Here is a 20,413-nt window from a genome sequence, read left to right as displayed (position 1 = left end):
TTAGCTAACATGGCAAAGCAAATGAAGGAATGTGAGGAGGAGCTTCCTTAAACGGGAAGGCATATCCATCCTCCACAACCAGGCTGACACTTGGTACCAATTAAAAGCCTGCTAATTTCAGCAAAACACGAGATGCATCTCCCCATAGGACATGTACTTGAAAAACTTAAAGAGACTGAGGCAGAAGAAAAGAGGAAAACTGCTGATGCAGAAAATGCTGGCTCTGGCACCAGCCCAGACGGAGCAAAGAAACTGGGAAAAATGTTGAACAGATTGAGAGGGCTGCCATTTTCAGAATGCCCTTAAAACTCCAGAACTGCCAGAATTGTAAGGGAAATTGGTGCACTGAAGGAGCCAAGCTCAGTGAGCACACTTTGGCATTGGCTTTGTTTGAAGCGCTACAGAGTCGAATTATGCTTGTCGCCAAAAAGCATAATTCAGCCAAATGCCATGTTCATTAGGTGTGCTTGGGCATCACCATAGAAATCAGATGACACAGCCAGCTGATGGCTATGAAGGTACCCATAGAGTGGGTCATGAAATCTGATGTATCCAGACCAGTTGTAAAGTTTGCTTGGTGGCATCCAGGTAATTTTTTACCAGTTGCATGAAGGCATCCTAAAAGGATAAGAGCGACAATTTGTTTGGGATAGGAGCGACAATTTGTTGCCCATAGGAGCACAGACAGAGGCTCTCCAAGGAGACAACCTTTTTACCAATACTGCTTGGGCTCCGATCCAGAGAGATGTAGAGGGATGCATTGGGGTTTTGCTGGATTGAAAAGGTTTCCACAATCAAACTCTCTAAGAAAATGTGGGCAGAGAGGGGCTTTGAGTTGCTCAGCGAAGATATATGGCACTTAGCCACTTGCCTTTTATATGTAGAAGCATAATTTGCACCAAGTGGCAAGGACTAGGTAAAAAAATGACATCAGTAGTGAGCAGAAGATGCACCAAGGGAGAAGAGTCAGGAATGAAGAAAATGTCAGCATTTCAGCGGTTTGGGAATAACAATTGAAAAAAAGGAGTACTCTGCAATTGGGAGGCCAAAGGGGCAACCAAACTCTAGTTCAGGAGAGGGGCCCAGCTTAATCGCATTTTTCGAGTCAGTGTAAAGGCCATCATCTGTATACTACGGAGGAAGTCTATTATCTGCTTCTTTATCATTATTCTCAGAGTGAAGCACAATATTGGATAAGTAAATGGCATCAGACCGGAGCCAAACAGGGCATCCCACTTTGAGAAGTGTTGAGCACAGGAGAAGTGCTCATACAATTGGTCAATCTAAAAAAAACTTGCTTTCTTCCTTACCTTACTTAAAATAGAAAATAGACTGTTCTAGATGAAAGTTGTCGATGATGGGGGCCAAGATTAGTTCCAGAGCTGCAGATGGATTATTCAACGACACCTGTTGAGGAGCTATTTTAAGTATGCCAGATCCCATTTAGTGCTTAGAGTGGATTCATAAGGTGAGGAATCTCGAGGAAGATTTACCTATCAGAATTGACTGTGCTGTCCAGTCACTATGAAGCAGAGTGATTTCTGATGGTTTCGCTGGAAGGAGATATGGAAATCTGAACCTTTCAGGTTCATGGAGATGAGGAATGTGCTTTGTTAACTCCATGGCTGCTAGAGCAATTCCCGCTGGGTGCTGAAATATTCAGAAACCCATGCTCCATGACTAGCTCAGCTCGTCATGAGTGTATGAGAGGTGTACATCATGACGAGCTGAGCTCGTCATGAGCGTCGAAGGTGTTAAAGCAGGGTGACAATCCTAAATGGTCTCCTTTTTGTTAGCAATTCTTTATCATTTTAACAAAGGAAGCTGTTAGTTTACATGAAATACAAGTTCTTGAAAAAGCAATAGTGCTCGTATCTCTGTGAACCATCTAAGAGTTATAAAAAAGTAATTAATTAAGTGACCCATTATATAAGTCTAGCTACACTATAACTGGATGCATATGTCAGGCAAATAGGCATTACATTTCAAACTTGCTATTTCATATAGCTATTAAATAGCCCCTCTGCACTTACCACTTGTAGTTAGAATGACAGGTCTTTTTGTTGTTGCCATGAAAGTCTTAACTGCACTTAAAAAACCCTGATCATCCTCGAATATTACATCAACCTGCAGTAAGAACAAACATGTTTCAATGATGTGTTGCATCTCATGAAGGATTCATTATACAATCAATTGCATTGCATTAGCACTGCAAAGATATTCAAGACTATTTTAATTGCAGCGATGTCCATAGGTTTCCCACAAGCAATCAACACCCAGAATGTTACACGGACCAGCCTTGCAACAAACTCCAACTCTGACCTCGAATGTGGTTTTCCACATCACTCAACTCACAGAAAAATTGAGATTTCAGGCCTTGCCGGTAGAACCAACAAACCCAGTGTGCAATACAAACTTGTGGTATAAACAAATGTGCAAGTAAATAAATACTCATACTGTATGTTCGCTCTCACATATGTATTCAAGCAGGATTCTGAGATGACAGCAGTGTCTATTAAAAGGACATGGCTGCTCTTGAATCTTTTCAGCAGGATAAGTTCTAAGATGGTGAGGACACCATCTGTTTTCAACTTTTATTTTAGATGACTTTAAAAAAAAATAATTTAGTTTACTGTACCTAAGAACATACACAATCATTTACTAACATTTGGTAAAGGTCTTCCTGTAGAATACTCGATCTACCAGTAAAGTTTAGATGCGGACTGGGGGCTCAGAAAATGCAAGAATCTTTATTCATTTATTTGCTCAGCAGTCAAAAAACATCAATATTACAATAGCATTAGGACTACATATCCCTTAAGTCCAAAGAGAAAATGAACAGTCCACTCATCACTATCCAGTATCTCCAAATAAAACAGTCTACAAAGAAAAGCACTTCCTTTTTATTCACAGCTCAGCAGCCAGATAAGTGCTTTACTTTGTGGGCTGCATTTTAGTTTTAAATGGTTTTTTATTGGGCCAGAGGAAAGCATAGTAAAGCATCGTATTACAGAGTGCATGCAACCCGCAAACCGGCTGCTCTTCGTAACTAACGTCCATTTAGTGCTAAGACAGAATTGGCATAAGAAACAGGCAGTCAGCAGTGGCAAGGTGATGCAAATAAGGCTCATGACATGCTCTTGTGGCCAACAGTTTAGAATTAACCAACCCCGCAAAACCCCCCCTACCCCCAACCAATCTCCCACCCCCCACCCCAACCAGTGTGCCATAAGTTCGAGGTCCAATGACTATGACTCGGAGAGAGACCCGTATCGCTGTGGGCTGTATTTTAAGGATTATTGAGTGCTATTCGTTGGCAGCCATTGATGTTTGCCAGTTAACTACTTTTCCTTTGGTGCATGGTGCAGCTCTGTAGCTATAAGAATCACGGAGGTTTACTTGAGAGACCCTGTACCAGACGCATCACACCCAAGTCTGGGAGGTAGCCCCATATTGGAAAGAACCGCTCAGAATAATAATGTAGGTCGCATGTTAGCACCCCTAGAGATCACTGTGTGGACTATCATGAGTGCCTCACACATCTCAGTGGTCTCTTCCGTCACAGGAGAGACGAGTCTTAGCAGTTCACATGCAGCCCATTAGGCATACAGCTCTTTTCTTGGCTACCAAATATACATAAAAGATCTTATTGCCTCCAGAGCAGTTCTTTTGAAGTCTGTAGGATCAGCAACAGAAACCTGGTATAATCCTCGGAGGCCGACAAGAGGACATTGAAGCCAGAGAGGCCTCTAGTTATGCCCATCATATCCAAAGGTGATTGACAAGTACCATTTCTCCTAGACCTCATGTATAAACAATCAGCTAGAAGTGCCCAATAGTGCCATTTACATCCTGATGGCCCATCATCAGGCAGATGGGTCGTCCTGAGCTAAAGGGAGGAGCGGACACTTGCTTGTCCCCACACAAAGGGTTGCATACCCCTCTGTAGTGAGTTTGGAGTCAGGGAAGGGTCTTGGGCAACACAAAGACCTTTATTTTAAGTCTGCCTACTTCAAAAGCTAAAATGGGTATAAGTACTAGACCTCTGAAACCACATCACTTTTGAAACTGAGAACATTCTACAAGCAAGAAGAGCGGTTGTGCTGCCATGAGGAACTGCCACTTTGCAGCTTGCTTTGGTGTGTTGGTCTTCTGCTTCTGATCTGGAGGTGAGGACTGGATTTGGCCCTCTCTATCATGCATCTCTAAAGGTTCTCCCACAGCTTCTTGGGCTTGCTTTCTGTTTCTGAAGTCTAAGGAATATTAAAGACATCACTTGTATTTTGCTACCAGTACCTGGGCTCCTCTGCTCTGAGTCCTGCTCTGTCCAGTGTGAAAATTCTAGTCCTGGAACCGTGAAAGTGTGTGTTTGGTGCTGCAAGTAAAAAAACTAATGGATCAACCCTGAAGCATTGATCGAAACTGGGGCATTTAGCTGCGATCCCGACGCAGCGCCCCCGCATCACCACAGCTTCCCAGCATTTCACTAGTCTGATGTAGGACCCCAAACCCCAACGCAGCGCAACAGTTGGACATCGACGCATCGCCCCGATGCACATCGCTTCTTGACAGACGCATCCATGACGTGCCTCAAGGATTAGTTACTTTTTTTTTTTTTAAAAGACCTTTATTGTACAATTTCACAGACACAGCATCGAGCCTACAACCCATGGGGCCGGCTGCATTTGTATATAGTCGTCTCACATCACTTTCGGATTAACACAGCCCTTCAGCCAAACACCTAGGGTCCGGCGGCGTGGTAAAAGAAGATGCATATCTATCTACCAGGTTTGCTCAATATATACTTGTGGTCTATAATTTTGTGTTTTCTGATTTGTCTTTTCTCTTTTCCTTGCGAAACCTGTTTTGAACATGTAGTGCGTAGGCATGAAACGATGATCAACAGTGACCCAACGTTACATCTCATATTATCCACCAAATTGGTCAGATGCATGATATGCAATTGCAAATACAATTTTCATCTAAAACAACAGAGAACAAGCAAAACGGCTTGAGCTATGCATAACATTATCTTAACATTGGACCCAAATAACGGCACATCAAAAGTAAATGTGGGAGAGTGTGGTTCACAGATCTATGGACGGTAGAAGCACCTGGCAAGGCACAGCCCAGATGAAACAGCAGAATGCAGCAAGTGTTGCGAACAATTTTCCGACTATCTGGATGCTTAGGGTGGGAGTGGGGTTAGCAAGCCAGGGCAGCAGACTCCAATCCGGGCTCCAGGTGGCCTGAGAGGCATCCCCCTATAACTGAAAGAATGCGCAGTATATCTCAGCATCAGGGCAATTGCTGGCTCAAGAGTTGCAAGCCGTATCTTGTACACTTTCGGGGCGGGGGGACTGCTCCCCCAGCCTGGACCATTGCAAGAATGGTTCCCAGATGTCTTTAGGCCTAGCAGCTGTGGGCATCAGCTCCCAGAACGTTCCTAATTGGGTATGTCCATAACTTACATCTTCCAGCCACGCCTTAAATGTAGGTGGTCTACGCCTGCCCCATCTAATAGCTACTTGTCTTTTCGCATATAAAAGCAATAGGGCATGTCGTTTTCGTCTCTGTGGTGTAGTATTGTGGACCAGTCCCAGTATACCTAAATGTGGTATGGCCTCATCGTGTCTGTCAAGGATCTGATTTATGGCTATGGATATATCTGTCCAGTACTGTTCGAGATCCGAGCAGCTCCAGGCCATATGCAGGAACGTGGCCGGCTCACACCCACACCTCCAGCACCTAGCGTCGGGCCTTAAACCCATTCGATATAAGCTAACCGGCGTTCTATAATATCTATGCAGAAATTTGAAGTGGACGAGTCGTAGTTTGTAATTGGGATATAGATCTAGTAGTTGTTTGCAGCAAAAGTTCCATTGATCCTCATCAATCGGGGGGTCTAATTCAGTGTTCCATAACTCCTGCGATTTAGGCTTTATTATCGGAGACTGATGTTGCATGGCTACATATAGTCTGGTGACCAGTTTCTTGTGTGAGGCCCTAGCAAGAATCTACTGCAGCGCCTGAAATGTGGTGGGGGCCTCTGGAAAATTATCATTATCTGATTGGCATGCCAGTTTGAGTCTATGATACGTGAAACGCTCCAGAAACGGAACTACACCCCCATCTACACCCTCCGGTGGAGGGCGAAAGACGCCATCTGGATAGAGATCAGCAAAGGTTACCAACTGCGTGCCATCAAGTGTCGGTACCCGTCCACCCACCTCCAAGCACGCTACCATAGGATTATCACGAAGTGGTATTGCAGGAGCATACATGTGCGAAAGCTTAGCTCTATGCTGTAGTGCTCTCCAGGCCCATCTTAAAGTGTCTGCTGTATCAACATCTTCCCTTGGTCTACCTGTTTTCTTGTATAACGCCACCGCTAGGGGCAGTGGGGCCACTGCATCTTGTTCAACCGCCACGTGTGGCTGGTAGGGTTTTTGGTATACCCAGAAATGTAAGAACTGGGCCTGTGCACAGAGTGTATATAACTGCATGTCTGGGGCTCCCAGGCCACCCTGGCGCAGGGGCAGCGTCAGCAGTTTGTAGGAGATTCGCGCCTGGCCACCCGCCCATATCAGAGATAGCAAGTGGGTACGGACACAGCTGAAGAAGTGTGCGGTGAGTGGAATTGGAATGTTTACAAGGAGATATAAAAATTTCGGGAGGACAACCATTTTTACCAATGCAATCCTACCGGCGATTGACAATGGCAATTTGGACTCAAGGATTAGTTACTTACCTGTAATCCTAGTTCTCACCCAGGGGTATACTCAAAGTAATAATCTATGAATAATCCCCGCCAATGTGCGGAATCCCGGAGCATATAGAAAAAACACATATAAACATATATATGCATATGTGAAACATATAACTGCAGCCTAAAATATTTCCAACCTGGCAAAAGAAATGCTAAAATTACATAGGTTTGCATTCTAGACACCATACCTTCCCAACCCACTAGGAAAAGCAGGAGCAGTAAACATTTGTCATACAAACAATGCTTTATTGCCATAGAGAAAACCTGTAATTGCAGGCATTTGCCAGTAGGCTGCAGTAGAATACTAAGAAACACTGGCACCTTGCAAGGAAATGGAGTACCTGGCCACCTCCGCTCCAGGTGATCGACTCACAACTGAAGGCCTGCATCCATCAAGGCAAGTCACACGGATGTGGAATTCCTATAGCCCGTAATGTGTATTTTGTCCTTGGGACAAGTAGGCCCAACCCCCTGCAGCACAAACCCTTTGGCTGCCAATTTGCAGTAGCACATTATGGGCCAGGCAAGGGCACTGAACTGAAGTTATTATTTGTGTGCATCTGTTAATGCTGTTCAAACTTGTATTTATGGTTCATTTATTGAAATCCTTTATTAATAGGGTGAGCGCTCTGAGTGTAAGTTCTGACTGCACTACTGACAGTGGTTACAGTATAAAAATGTGTACTCACTGTTTCCAAAGTTTAGCAATATGAGGCTATGCATAATGCTCCCAGAATGCTCTATGATTAGATGCATATAATTGCAGAAGCTTGAGAGAAAGATTAATGACTTTGCTTTCAATATAAAATGTTCCTAAAAAAATGAAAGTAGGAAAAAAAAACATTTTGCTTAACTGCTGTGAAATTTCAGGTACCGTTTCTTTGCAGCATCATTTAGTAAAATGTGTTGATGCATGCTAGTATTTCGCAAAAACGCTCATATTGGAAAATCAGTGTAACTAGCTTCAATAGAATCATGAGAAACAAAAATAAACAAGCATTGGCAAAGCCAGTAGGTCTAAAATGAGTGGTCAGCCCTCTAGTTTTGTCAATACGTGACTTGTTTTGGCATGGTTTGTGTAAAGCCTTCTTGATGTGAGAGCTGCCGGGCCGTCACCATCATAACAATTCAACAAAAAGGGGTAACCCTGTGTACCTCAGAACCTGGGTATTGGTTATTAAACAAACAAATAGTTCAGTTGGGTAAGGCCAATTACTTTGTAAAATGCTCGTATATGCACATGAAACAAATATAAGAACTCTGATACAAAGCTGCAAATTGAGGAATCAATGCTCAAGCAGAAAACACGAATGAGGGATATAGCCAAATGTTGAATTCATAAGCATTTATATTTAGAATTCAAAATAGTCTGTGCTGAATTACTCCATTCAGTTACAAAACAATCAATACAAAGTAAGACCATCAAACATAAATACAGTTCAGTGACAGTAGGTGCAAAAAGTGCTCAAGTGCTAAGATATATTGATAATGAATAACTACAATTATATACAAAGATGATGAATAGGCAAACAATTAATTAATCTCCAGGGAATCCTAATACAGTGTGGAGGAATCGCGGAGTTTTCTGGACCTAATTTGGCGTCGACGTTTCGACCCTAATTCGCCCCAGTCGGTGGTTGCGGCGATTCTTTTATAAGACTGGAGGTGGACGAATGACAGTATAGTTCAGGAATAATGATTTGCCTGATGTACTGCAACTCATTTGCTGGTCATATCAGTCGTGTAGCATACAATGCAGGTCAAAAAATACTAACCCATTACCACATATGGCCTCTACTAAAAGTAATTCACACTCAACAGTATTTAGGTTCTCTCCTGCACGCGCGCACACATGCTGCCTTGGCTGCGTCAACATTAGAACTGACCCCTTGCCTCGGTGGGTCGCACTGAGACGGGCTCTTTGGCAGCCTCCTCCTGCTGGTTGCAGACAGAGGCATGTGAACTGTGCCCACATTTTTTGTATTTATTACAACTTATGGATATGCGTACCAACAGACACTGCCTTAAATTAAGGCCCGTTATCTGCAAGGATGGGGGAGGGGTAGAAAACAGCACACCAACCAGAGCTCATGTATCGAGGGAGAGCGCCGGGCAGCAGCCTACGACTATTGTAAACAGGCTTGTAAGAAAGTGGCTCTGTATATAATGAACCAAAGTAAGGTACAGTGTGCACAGAGTCCACAGTCTCCAGAGGTATGGCAGAGGCGAAAACTAGATGTAGCCTTACTCTCCAAAGAGGTAGCTTGGTCGAGCACTAAGGCAGTACCAGAGGACAGTGCAAAGCATTTGTTGTACACACAAGTCAGCAAAAGGTTTCACACACTCCAGAACTGAACTCTAGGCCAATTGTTTTGTATCAAAAGATAGAGGTATTTTATTTTTAGAACCAACAAGGTATCAAAATATACTCTCAGAATAGATCACTTCAGTTAAATACTTTTCAAATAGGCAATATTCTCTTTGAATATAATAGTTCTAGTTTGTTGCAGTAGACAACACAATTTCAAACACAATGCAACATTGAGCTCAATGGGAATGTTCAGTTAAATGCAATTAATTACTTTGTAGATTACTTTTCTAACCACAGGACTGGATCCTAGATTCAGTCCTGGGACATGAGCTGTAACCAGTTAAGTAAAAGGGTTTTGGTTATAGTAGTGATTTTTAAGGAATATTATAGTATTTTAAAAGTTGACACTAAAAACCTTTACAGTTGAAATTACCAATGTCATCCTATGGAAGGAAATTCAAGTTGCAGGTAAAGTAGGTTCACGTCACTTTTGTAATCCAGTACTGGACTCCTAGGTTCAGTACTGGAACATCTATCTAAAACAGGTAAGCAATTACCTCTTGGTAGTTGGTACGATTTTAAAGAATATTTGTAGTTTGCACTGAAGAAATTTCACAGAAAAACAGTCAATGGTTTCCTATGTAAGAAAAGTCAGGTTATTGGTAAGTACGGTTAAAATTACTTTTCAGGGTTTGTGCTGGGCTTAAAGATGCAGCACTGAGGTCTCTCCTGATAACAGGTGAGTATGTCGGAATTCGTTGTTCGGCTGATTTTAGGTGGATATTTTAAATTTCCAAAACTCCATACTTGGAAGAAATTCTGAGTGAAACCAGTCAATGTTAGCCTATGGAAGAAAAGTGAGTTATCGGCTTTTAGGTAAGTACTCGACTGGCAGAGTTAAGGTTCTGGGCATAGACTCAGTGGTCTCCCAGGGTCAGGTAGGTACAGTTGGTAGACCCTCAGCGGCCCAGGGGCAGCCGGATGCAGAGGTAGTTAGGCCCAATATTAGCCAATGAGAGGCAGGGGGCCTTCGGTTGGTGGCTGCTGGCTAGCAGGCCACGCGGCTGTGGGAGCTGGGCTCCTTGTCACTTGCTCAGGGCAAATGGGGAATTAGAATAGGGCAAAGGTTGCACTGCCAGGGGCACTCGGGCGGCTGGGTGCAGGGTGCTTTTGAGCCGTCGGGCGCTCAATGTTAACCAATGGAGATCTTGGAAAGCGGAAAAAGGCTGCAGGCTCCGGGACAGAGATTCTTCAGGGGTGACCAACACTTCGAGAGGTAAGTTGGGGGTCTTGGAGGATAGGTAGCCACCCAGGAGTTGGGAACAGCGGGCCATGGGGCGATGGCTGCAGGGGTGTCTTTTGACGTTGGGAAATCTTACCCTCAAGCTGGTCGCAGATGGATGGGTCCCTGGTTGTGAGGCTGCAGGCGTCATCTGGTTCGTCGAGGAGGGTCTTTGGGCACTGGACTTCAGGTCCCAGTCGCCGTGGGGACGTCCTTGTGGTCTTGGGTCTCTCAAGCACAGGCCGGGTTTTGCGGGTGCAGAGTCTGATGGAGTTGCGGTTCCTGGCTGGCACCAGGGGTATTGCTGTTGGAGCAGAACCACTGTTCATGGGAGTCCCAGTCTTTCAGAGGGTCAAGGCATGCAGGTCCTCCGTGGTTTTAAACGTTGCTGCTCGCAGGAGTCGCCGCGACTTAGCAGGAGCAGGTTCAAGAATCGACAGGCCTTTAGTGCTGGGGCAAAGTCAGTTGGTGGCATCCTTTTGTTAGCAGCTGCACGGCGGGTCATCTTTTTGATCATTCTTGTTTTCTTATCGGGATCTGCGGAAGGAAGGTTCAGGGTGCCCCTGAATTAAAAATTTCGGGGAGTTACAGGTAGGGTGAGGGCAGGGACCAATAGGTCCCTGTCCTGGGGTGGGTACACCCCCCCAACCTCCTCTTCCTCTCCTGTGGGAGGGGGGCAGGAGCCTAGCTGTGAGTGCGTAGGGCTCCCCATCCTCAAGATGGCAGTAGCCCAGGGTCGTGCTTCACCTCGCCTACTCCATCTGAGGGGTGGAGTTGCCACAGGCTGGCACACCCCCTTTCCTGACATAGGGTTTCCCGCCAGTCTTCCCGCCAGAGTGGGGGTCAGAACTGGTGGGGGCCAGTTGCTGGGTACAGCAAGTGGCCTGGAGAAGCTCACAAAGGCTGCATGCCTTTGAAGCTTCCCCCTGCCCATCCGGGGGGAGGAGACCTAGCAACTCGCCCAGGATGTGCATTGTTGCAGGCCCAGGAGAGCGGGGGCTCTCCACCCAGGGGTCCAGAGACAGGTCTGCTGTGTGGCAGCCTAGGCAGCCTCTCAGACAAGACGTGGATTGTAGGTTAGGTTTCAGGGGGCATCTCTTAAATGCCCTCTGTAGTGCATTTTACATTAAATCCCACACTAGCATCAGTGTGGGTTTAATGTGCTGAGAAGTTTGATACCAAACTTGTCAGTCTTCAGTGTAGTCATTAGGGTGCTGTGGAGTTCGTAATGACAACCCGCCCAGCACCATATACTCTTAATGGCATCACTGCACCCAGCTAGAGGGGTGACTGATGTATGCCAGGGCAGTGGGGTTGTGGGCATGGCACACAGGATGTGTGCCATGTCGACGCACAAGTTACTACTTGTGTAACGATATATCTGTAAGAGACATTAGTTAGTGATAGATTCCTTACCTTAGAATATCCCCAGGCGTCAGACTGGATCCGGAAACTTTTGTGTAGCAATACCCCTGCGCGCTGGTAGGCGTCGTCTGCGGCTCCGCGTCCGTCGTCGGCGTCGTGAGCGCCGGGATGACGTCATCGGAGTACTTAGACGGCGCCCATGCGCGCTGACGTCAGTTCTGATAACACAGCTTTTCCGCGCCAGATACGCAGAGCCATGATAGAACTAACACTGGTGCCATGAAACTAGGGCCCTGAAAGGGGATGACCTTAACCCTAGATATCGGTTCGCAGAACGGGGAGGATGGGTGGGTGGTAAGGAATCTATCACTAACTAATGTCTCTTACAGATATATTGTTACACAAGTAGTAACTTGTGCATCTGAAAGAGACACGTTAGTGATAGATTCCTTACCTTAGAATAGATACCCCAGCAATACCAACCCCGGTGGTGGGTCTGCGAACCAATATCACACCAGAAAGTCCTGGAGGACGGAACGGCCAAAGAAGCCATCCCTCCGGACTTGACCGTCCAGGCAGTAGTGTCTTGCGAACGTGTGCAGCGAGGCCCACGTAGCTGCCTGGCAAATGTCCTGCAGGGGGACACCGCGGCCCAGGGCGGTTGTCGCCGCCGTGGCCCGAGTGGAGTGAGCCCGCAATCCAGCTGGGGGCTCCTTCCTCGCCATGGAGTAACATGCTTGGATACACAGGATGATCCACCTAGAGATGGTCCTCTTGTGCACAGCCTTTCCCTTCTTCGCGCCCACGTAACCAACGAAGAGTTGGTCATCCACCCGGAATTGGCGTGTGCGATCTAGGTAGTAGGAGAGCGCACGTTTTGGATCCAGACGGTGGAGCCTCTCCTCCTCTTTCGAGGGATGCGGAGGCGGAAAGAAGGTGGGCAAAGTGATGGACTGCCCGATGTGGAAGGCCGTGACAACCTTGGGCAGAAAGGAAGGCCGTGTACGTAACACCACCTTATCAGGATGAACAGACAGGAAAGGTGGAGAAGAAGAAAGAGCCTGGAGCTCACTCACCCTCCTGGCAGAGGTGATGGCAACCAGGAATGCCGTCTTTAGAGTAAGGAGACGAAGAGGGCAGTTATGAAGTGGCTCAAAGGGAGCACACATCAGATAGGTGAGAACCAGATTCAAGTCCCACTGGGGCATCACGAAGGGAACAGGAGGGAACATGTGCGTGATGCCCTTCAGAAATCTACTTACAATAGGGGACTTGAATAAAGAAGGCTGATCTGGTAGCCTTAAGAAGGCTGATAGAGCAGAAAGGTACCCTTTAAGAGTGCCCAGAGCAGAGCCCTGCTGGGCAAGGGAAAGAAGAAAGAGCAGCACTTCCGAAAGGGGTGCAGAGAGAGGATCCACAGCCTTTGCTGTGCACCATGCCACAATCTGTTCCACCGGCAGGCGTATACCGACTTTGTGGAGGGACGCCTGGCTGCCAGAATGATATCACAGACTTCGGGAGGCAAGTCAAATGGCCTCAACTGCCGCCGCTCAATCTCCAAGCTTGTAGGTGGAGACTGGACAGGTTCGGGTGCAGGACCGTCCCCTGCTGCTGCGACAGAAGGTCCTCCCGAAGAGGCAGACGAATCGGGGGATCGACTGACATGCTGAGTAGCTCGGGATACCAGTACCTTCGTGCCCAGTCCGGAGCCACAAGGATAACCTGGGCCCGGTCGCGCCTGATCTTCTTCAGCACTCTGGGCAGAAGTGGTATAGGCGGAAAGGCGTACAACAGACCGCAGCTCCACTCGCGACGAAAAGCGTCTCCGAGCGAGTGCCGCCTTGGAAATTCCAACGCGCAGAACTGATGACATTGCGCGTTCTCTTCTGTGGCGAATAGATCTAACCAAGGCTCTCCCCACTGCTGAAAGAGACCTTGCGCCACGTCCGAGTTCAGACGCCATTCGTGATCCATCATGCACCGACGGCTGAGTTCGTCCGCCCTGGCATTCAGAGAGCCTGCCAGGTGTTGAACCACCAGGGTCACGCCCTGATGTTCCAACCATTGCCATAGGCGCAGAGCCTCCTGGCAAAGGGTCCACGACCCCACTCCGCCCTGTTTGTTGCAGTACCACATGGCGGTGGTGTTGTCGGTGAACACTTGCACTATGCTCCCCCTGACAGAGGGGAGGAATGCCTTCAGTGCAAGACGAATCGCCCTCAGCTCCAGAAGGTTGATATGGAGCCGGGACTCCGCCGGAGACCAGAGGCCTCTGATCTCCGCCTCTCCCATGTGGCCACCCCAGCCCTGGAGGGACGCGTCCGTCACAACTACGTGCTCCGGCTGGGGTAGGGAGAGGGGTCTGCCACTGACCCAGTCGCGGTCCGTGAGCCACCACTGCAGTTGCCTCGCAGTGCCCTCTGAGATCAGGACATGATCGGATAGGTTGCCCTGATGCTGGGCCCACTGAAACTTCAGGTCCCACTGCAGAGCCCGCATCCGCCACCTGGCGTGACGCACCAGAAGGATGCAGGAGGCCATCAGTCCCAGAAGCCGCAGCGTCAACCTGACCGAGACCCGGGATAACGGCTGGAAGATTGGAATCAGAGCCTGAAAATCCCGAACCCGCTGTTCGGGTGGGTAAACCCGAAACTGCGCCGAGTCGAGAACCGCTCCGATAAAGAGGAGCTTTTGAGAGGGACACAGGTGTGACTTCGGCACATTGATGGAGAACCCCAGCAAATGCAGGAGGACGGCCGTAGTCTGGAGGTGGCTGACGACTGTCTGGGGCGAGCCCGCCTTCAACAACCAGTCGTCGAGGTAGGGGGAAGACTGATACCCCCTGCCTGCGCAGATGGGCTGCGACCACCGCCATCACCTTCGTGAACACCCGTGGGGCGCTGGTAAGGCCGAAGGGGAGCACGGTAAACTGAAAGTGCTCTTGGCCTACCGTGAACCGCAGGTAACGCCGGTGGGCCGGCAGGACGGGGATGTGGAAATAGGCGTCCTGCAAGTCCAACGCTACCATCCAGTCTCCCGGGTCCAGGGCAGCCAGGACCTGAGCCAAAGTGAGCATCTTGAACTTCTCCGTCCGGAGGAAGCCGTTGACGTTCCGCAGATCCAAGATAGGGCGTAGGCCCCCTTTGCCCTTCTTGGGTACCAGAAAGTAGTGGGAGTAACAACCACGTCCTACTTCTGGCCCAGGAACGCGCTCGATGGCCCTCTTGGCCAAGAGGGCCGAAACCTCCTCTTGCAGAAGTTGCAAGTGATCCCCCGACACACGGTGGTATTGAGGTGGCATGGATGGAGGGGAAGACTCGAAGGGGAGGGAGAAACCCCTTCGGACAATTTGCAGCACCCACCTGTCCGAAGTGACTGTATGCCAGTGGGAGAGGTGATGGCGAACCCTGCCTCCCACAGGCGTCACATGGGCCTGAAAACTCGGAAGGTTTTGAGGCGGGGGCTGCTGAGGGAGGTGTGGACTGGCCTCGCCGTTGGCCCCGAACACCGCCACGGCGGTTCCCACGTCCGCCACCGCGTTGCTGAACATTCTGCGGCGCGTGGCTGACGGTCCGTGGTGGGGCGCCCCTTCCGTGGCCACGAAAGGAGCGAAAGGCACCCGATTGCTGGCGTGGGGCCGTAAGGCCCAAGGACTTGGCCGTGGCCCTGGAGTCCTTGAAACGTTCCAGCGCATGGTCTGCCTTGTCGCCGAAGAGGCGACGGCCATCAAACGGCATGTCCAGGCGGGTGGCCTGGACATCGGCCGAGAAGTTGGCGGACCTCAACCAGGCGTGGCGTCGAACCGCCACCGTCGTTGCCATCGCCCTGCCCAGTGAGTCCGTGGTATCCAGCCCACACCGGATAGAAAAACGTGCCGCATCTCGGCCGTCCGCAAGGGTTTGGCTGAGTTTAGTCCTGACCTCCTCAGGGCATTGTGGCAGCACCTCCGCAACCGTGTCCCACAGGGTGTGGGTGTAGCGGCCCAAGAGACAGTTGGTGTTCACAGACCGTAGCCCTAGGCTCACAGACGAGAAGACCTTCTTCCCGAACTGCTCATATCTCTTGGATTCCCTGTCGGGCGGGGCCGACGGGAATGCGGTTTGGGAGTTAGAGGCCTGGATGACCAGGCTCTCGGGGGTGGGATGGGTGGACAAAAAGCATGGGCGTCTGGCCACGTTCCTGTCCACAGGGGGGCCTGTGGCGGGCTTGGACCAAGTGCCCAGCAGAACGTCACACAAGGCCTCATTGAACGGCAGGAGGGGCTCCGCGGAGCCGGACTGCTGTTTGAGGACCTCAGTGAGGAGATTAGTCCTCACGGCCGCGACGGGGAGCTGAAGGTTTAAGGCCTTAGCTGCCTTCGTCAACACTACGCTGTAAGCAGAACCCGCCTCCGAAGCCACAGTCGGGGGCGACGTAAATCCAGTGTCTGGCGAGGTGTCAATACCACTGGCCTCCCCAAGCTCATATGTCCAGTCCTGATGCGACTGGCAATCACGTGCCAGAGGGTCCTCGGACCCCTCCCATTGCTCCTCGTCACCTGGCTCCTGGAGACCAGGATTAACAGCCAGGGCCTCCTCGTGGAGATAGAAGTCTCCAAAGGCTGACGGAATCGGCGCCCAGCGGCGCCCCTCCGACTCCTGAGTAGGACCGTAGGAAACATTGGGGTCGGCAACCACATCGGCTGCCGGGGACGACACCTGAAGGGACGGCGCCGGCGAGGTCGTAAGGTCGACCGGCGAGGTCCCGGATCCGGAGCCGGATCCAACGAGGTCGCGCGGCGCCGGGACCGAAGTACCCGACGTCGTCGGGGCCGAAGCGCCCGACCCGGAAGGACCTCCAGACGGAGCCGATCGGCCCGAAGGCGCCACGGGAACCGACTGAGGAGGGAGGGCCCTCATGGCCATGAGGTACCTCTCGACCTCCTCCTGCGACGCGCCGTGCCCAGGGACCCGAAGGTGTGGGGCAGGCGGCGACGCTTGCGACTCCCGCGGAGCCGCGTGGGCGGTGTCGCCCGAGTCCCCGGCCGCATCGAGCGAGCGTCGGGGTGGGTCGGAGGACCGATGGTGTCGCTCCGACCTCTCATGCCTCTTACCTGAGGACTTGGAACCAGACGATCGGTGTCCACTTCCGGAACGTCGATGACTCCGACCTCGCGACCTGTCCCTCGACCTCCCGTGGGACCGGGACCGGGACCTGGAGCGGCGCGGGGCAGAGTGCCTCAGCTCGAGACGCTTGCGGGACCGCTCCCGCCTAGCCTTCGACGTCAGAGCCCGGCAGTCGACGCAGGTTCGATCGTCGTGGTCGAGGCCTAAGCACTTCAGGCACCGGCGATGGGGGTCCGTGACCGACATGAGTCGGCCGCACTTCGAACAAGGCTTGAACCCGGGCATCCCTGGCACCGATAGTCGAGACAGTCGACTAAGAGAAGATCAAAAAGGATCAAAAAACTATTCAGTCAAAAAGTGACTGGGGGTAGAGCTTCTTCCGGATCTGCGCTAGCTGGCGCGGAAAAAAGAAGAACTGACGTCAGCGCGCATGGGCGCCGTCTAAGTACTCCGATGACGTCATCCCGGCGCTCACGACGCCGACGACGGACGCGGAGCCGCAGACGACGCCTACCAGCGCGCAGGGGTATTGCTACGCAAAAGTTTCCGGATCCAGTCTGACGCCTGGGGATATTCTAAGGTAAGGAATCTATCACTAACGTGTCTCTTTCAGATTCTTTGTTTAGTTCTGCAACAGGACACTCAGCCTGCAAAGGCAGTGTGTGTGTGTGTGGCAGGGTGCAGGGTCCCTAAGGGTGGCACAATAAGTGCTGCAGCCCTTAGGGGTCTTCTCTGGTCACAATTCCCTGGGTACCCATGGTACCATTTACCAGGGGCTGACATGTGGCCAGAGATGCCAATTGGGTTTTAGCTTCAATACAGTTTTAGGGAAGGAACATAAGCCTTGGGCACCTAATTGGCAGGGGCCTAGGGCACACTCAGTCAAAGCACATCAGCAATTCAGCAAAAAGTGGGGCATACCATGCAAGATAGGTGGCACTTTCTCACAAGGCTGGAAAAAAAAAAAAGCTTTGACTGTGCTGCTGCTAAGCGCGGTGTCCCAGAACTGTGCGCCTCGCTCTGTATTACATTATAATACAAAATAAATTAAAAAATGAGCGCTGTCCATGGGCCTGATGACAATAGGCAGCTCTAGATATAAGCAGCTTGCTAATTTGGGTGCAAACAAAATAATGAGGACAATGTTTTTTTGATGTTTATTCTCTCACACATTTATTTATTTTCGTATGTATATTGGATGAATCATAGGCCTGAGATAACAGCGATTCTATCTGTTGTCACAGTGTTAATAGAGGGGCAATGAGAAGTTGATACAGGCGAAAAGGCGGATCGTAAACTTGCTCATTTCTAGAAAAAACATCAATTTATTAAAGTTTTAATGACTTGTACTTGTAAAACAGATATGTTATAACTTGTACAGTGCTCCCTTCAATCTGCAACATAAAAAAATGTGGCAGATGATGCAGGTACAAAAATACTATAATCACAATACGGGCTGCGCCAACTTTAGAATTGAACCCTTGCCTCGATGAGTTGCACTTATACAGGCTCTCTGCAAGCCTCCTCTTGCTGGTTGAAGACACAGGCCAGTGAGCTTTGCCCTGCTCCTAGAAACGCCTCTATGAGCACACAACAACAAACTGCTAAGGCTCCCGCAATGTTGAACAAGCTCTATTTAAATAAAAGTTTGTACCCTGTATTTAAAGGAGAGCTTCTAATGCCGCCAAATGTCGTTCAGGTCCGGATGAGCGGAGCCAAAAAGGAGATAGCGTGGTAAAAAAAGTCCAACTGCAAATCACAACACAGCGTTTACCATAAACAATGATGCAAGCCAATCAGAAAGATGGGCGGCGCTTCATCTCCAATATGTCCTCTACCACACTGTCTCGCAGAGCAACAGCACACGTGCGCTGCACGCTAGGCGAGGCCAAAAAAAGCACTTGGAAGTGGCAGCGCTGGCTGCATTATAGCGCTTTGTTTCTAACTTTTAGACATGCTGCAAATCCACGCTGCTCTGCAACATAGGTAAGACTTTGTTAAAGCCAACTGCTCACACATAGGCAAAGAGCAACTGCTTTGTCAATGTTTGTTTTAGAGATGGTCATCAAAGGAAGAAAGCATCTAACAGAAAGTCGTTGTGAAAGATGGAAACGGGAAGGAGAAATACCCAACTACTGAAAACATAAAAGGCTTGGGGAAAAAAGCTATGCTCTTTTTAAATTAAGATTTTGAGCAAATATTTCCCACTGAAAACTGAGTTTTAAGTAAAAAGTAAACATAACTAAGGCAACAAGGCTCGCGATCATTACTCAGTGAACAGAAACAAACCACCCACGGACTCGCAGCTGTGCAGGACAGGATGGGCCAGATTTCTGGCAGTGGCCATAGCATTCCTAGGAAAACTGCCTATGAAAGGGAAAAAGAGCAGCGTTCCCAGCTTAATTTTATGTAAAAACACATTTTGTTTGAGGTGTTTTCAGTCAAATTGTTCTGTGTTAGGATTGATCTGGATTACACTTAAAAATCAAACCTTGCTTCCTAAAGGCATGCATTCTTTGCTGACCCTTTTTTTCGAAGCTGAAAACATGCATGCTTACACTTGTGTTCCGTTATCCACCTTATGTGCAGAGAAAGCCAAGTTTATGGCCAGAAGAGAGAAACCCATTTAAAAGAAACAGTCACTTTATATAAAAGATCAGAATAAACTGCACACATTAATTGTCTGCTCTAGTGAAAACCTGGCCCTGATCAGCAATCACCAATTTTTAGAAGTCATGATTACCTCTTCAAAGAGGATGAGGGAGGTAGCATTCTTTCTATTGGATTCTTCCAGTACTTCTTTATCCACCGTTGTGTTTACTCCTTTTCCTGTGCTTTGCGCGTCCTTCAATTTAGAAGACGCACAGCTACCTACAAAGATGGGGAAATAGAAAAATTTACTTTGTATCAAGATCCCCAATAGGAAATCATTAAATACTTAAACATTGGTTTTACTGACAAAAACCGTCTGCATGAGCCAGTCAGAAGACTTTAGTTAACAAAACATTTGTGGCTACGCTAATCGACTATTTTTGGACTTAAAGTTTTGACTGAACCCCCCTTCAGTCAGCACCTCCAGTCTAAAGGCGCATATTATATTGACCAGCACAATAAGGTAGAATTACATCTTTTCAACTTCAAAATGTAATTAGATTTCACATATTTCTGTCATTTGCCCAGCAACGGGTGAATACTACAGGAACCTGCAGTGCTAACAAGGTATTGTGCAGGATAACAGAAGTCAAAGAGGATGTCATGCACTACGGAATGGAATCGAACTGGTCGTACCTTTAGCCTTTGCTGGCTGCTTCGGTTTTTCCTCAGCATTTTTTTGTTTGGAAGACGTTTTGAAAAACTGTGCCAGTGATTTGGGTGGCAAGGTGCGCTTCATCTCTGCTCCTCGTGGCGAAAGTGGCGGTTTCCTTGGGGACGAAACAACTTTAGCTGGAGAGTTTAACCTTCCTGTAAAATAAATAAACACATTCTAAAATGGTACACCAGATTCATTCTAATGTTCAGTGATGCATTCTTGATGCTGAAAAATGTAACTGCGATAAATTATTGTACTCTTAGTGAGAAAA

The 20,413-nt window shown here is 48.7% G+C and overlaps 1 protein-coding gene across 2 annotated transcripts in view; it reads right to left on the bottom strand.

Annotated features, from left to right (window-relative positions):
* ATAD5 (ATPase family AAA domain containing 5) overlaps positions 1–20,413 on the bottom strand; it is a 413,976-nt gene that overhangs the window by 192,914 nt on the left and 200,649 nt on the right. For both annotated transcript variants that reach the window (XM_086930884.1, XM_086930885.1), the window contains 3 exons: positions 20,121–20,294; positions 19,576–19,703; positions 2,034–2,127 (listed from right to left, as the gene is read on the bottom strand). In XM_086930884.1, the coding sequence (XP_086787010.1) occupies positions 2,034–2,127; positions 19,576–19,703; positions 20,121–20,294 (396 nt within the window). The remainder of the gene's footprint in view (positions 1–2,033; positions 2,128–19,575; positions 19,704–20,120; positions 20,295–20,413) is intronic.

This window comes from Lissotriton vulgaris, chromosome 7, assembly GCF_964263255.1.
Source record: "Lissotriton vulgaris chromosome 7, aLisVul1.2, whole genome shotgun sequence".
Classification (NCBI taxonomy): domain Eukaryota; kingdom Metazoa; phylum Chordata; class Amphibia; order Caudata; family Salamandridae; genus Lissotriton; species Lissotriton vulgaris.
This window is presented reverse-complemented; position numbering and strand designations above follow the sequence as displayed.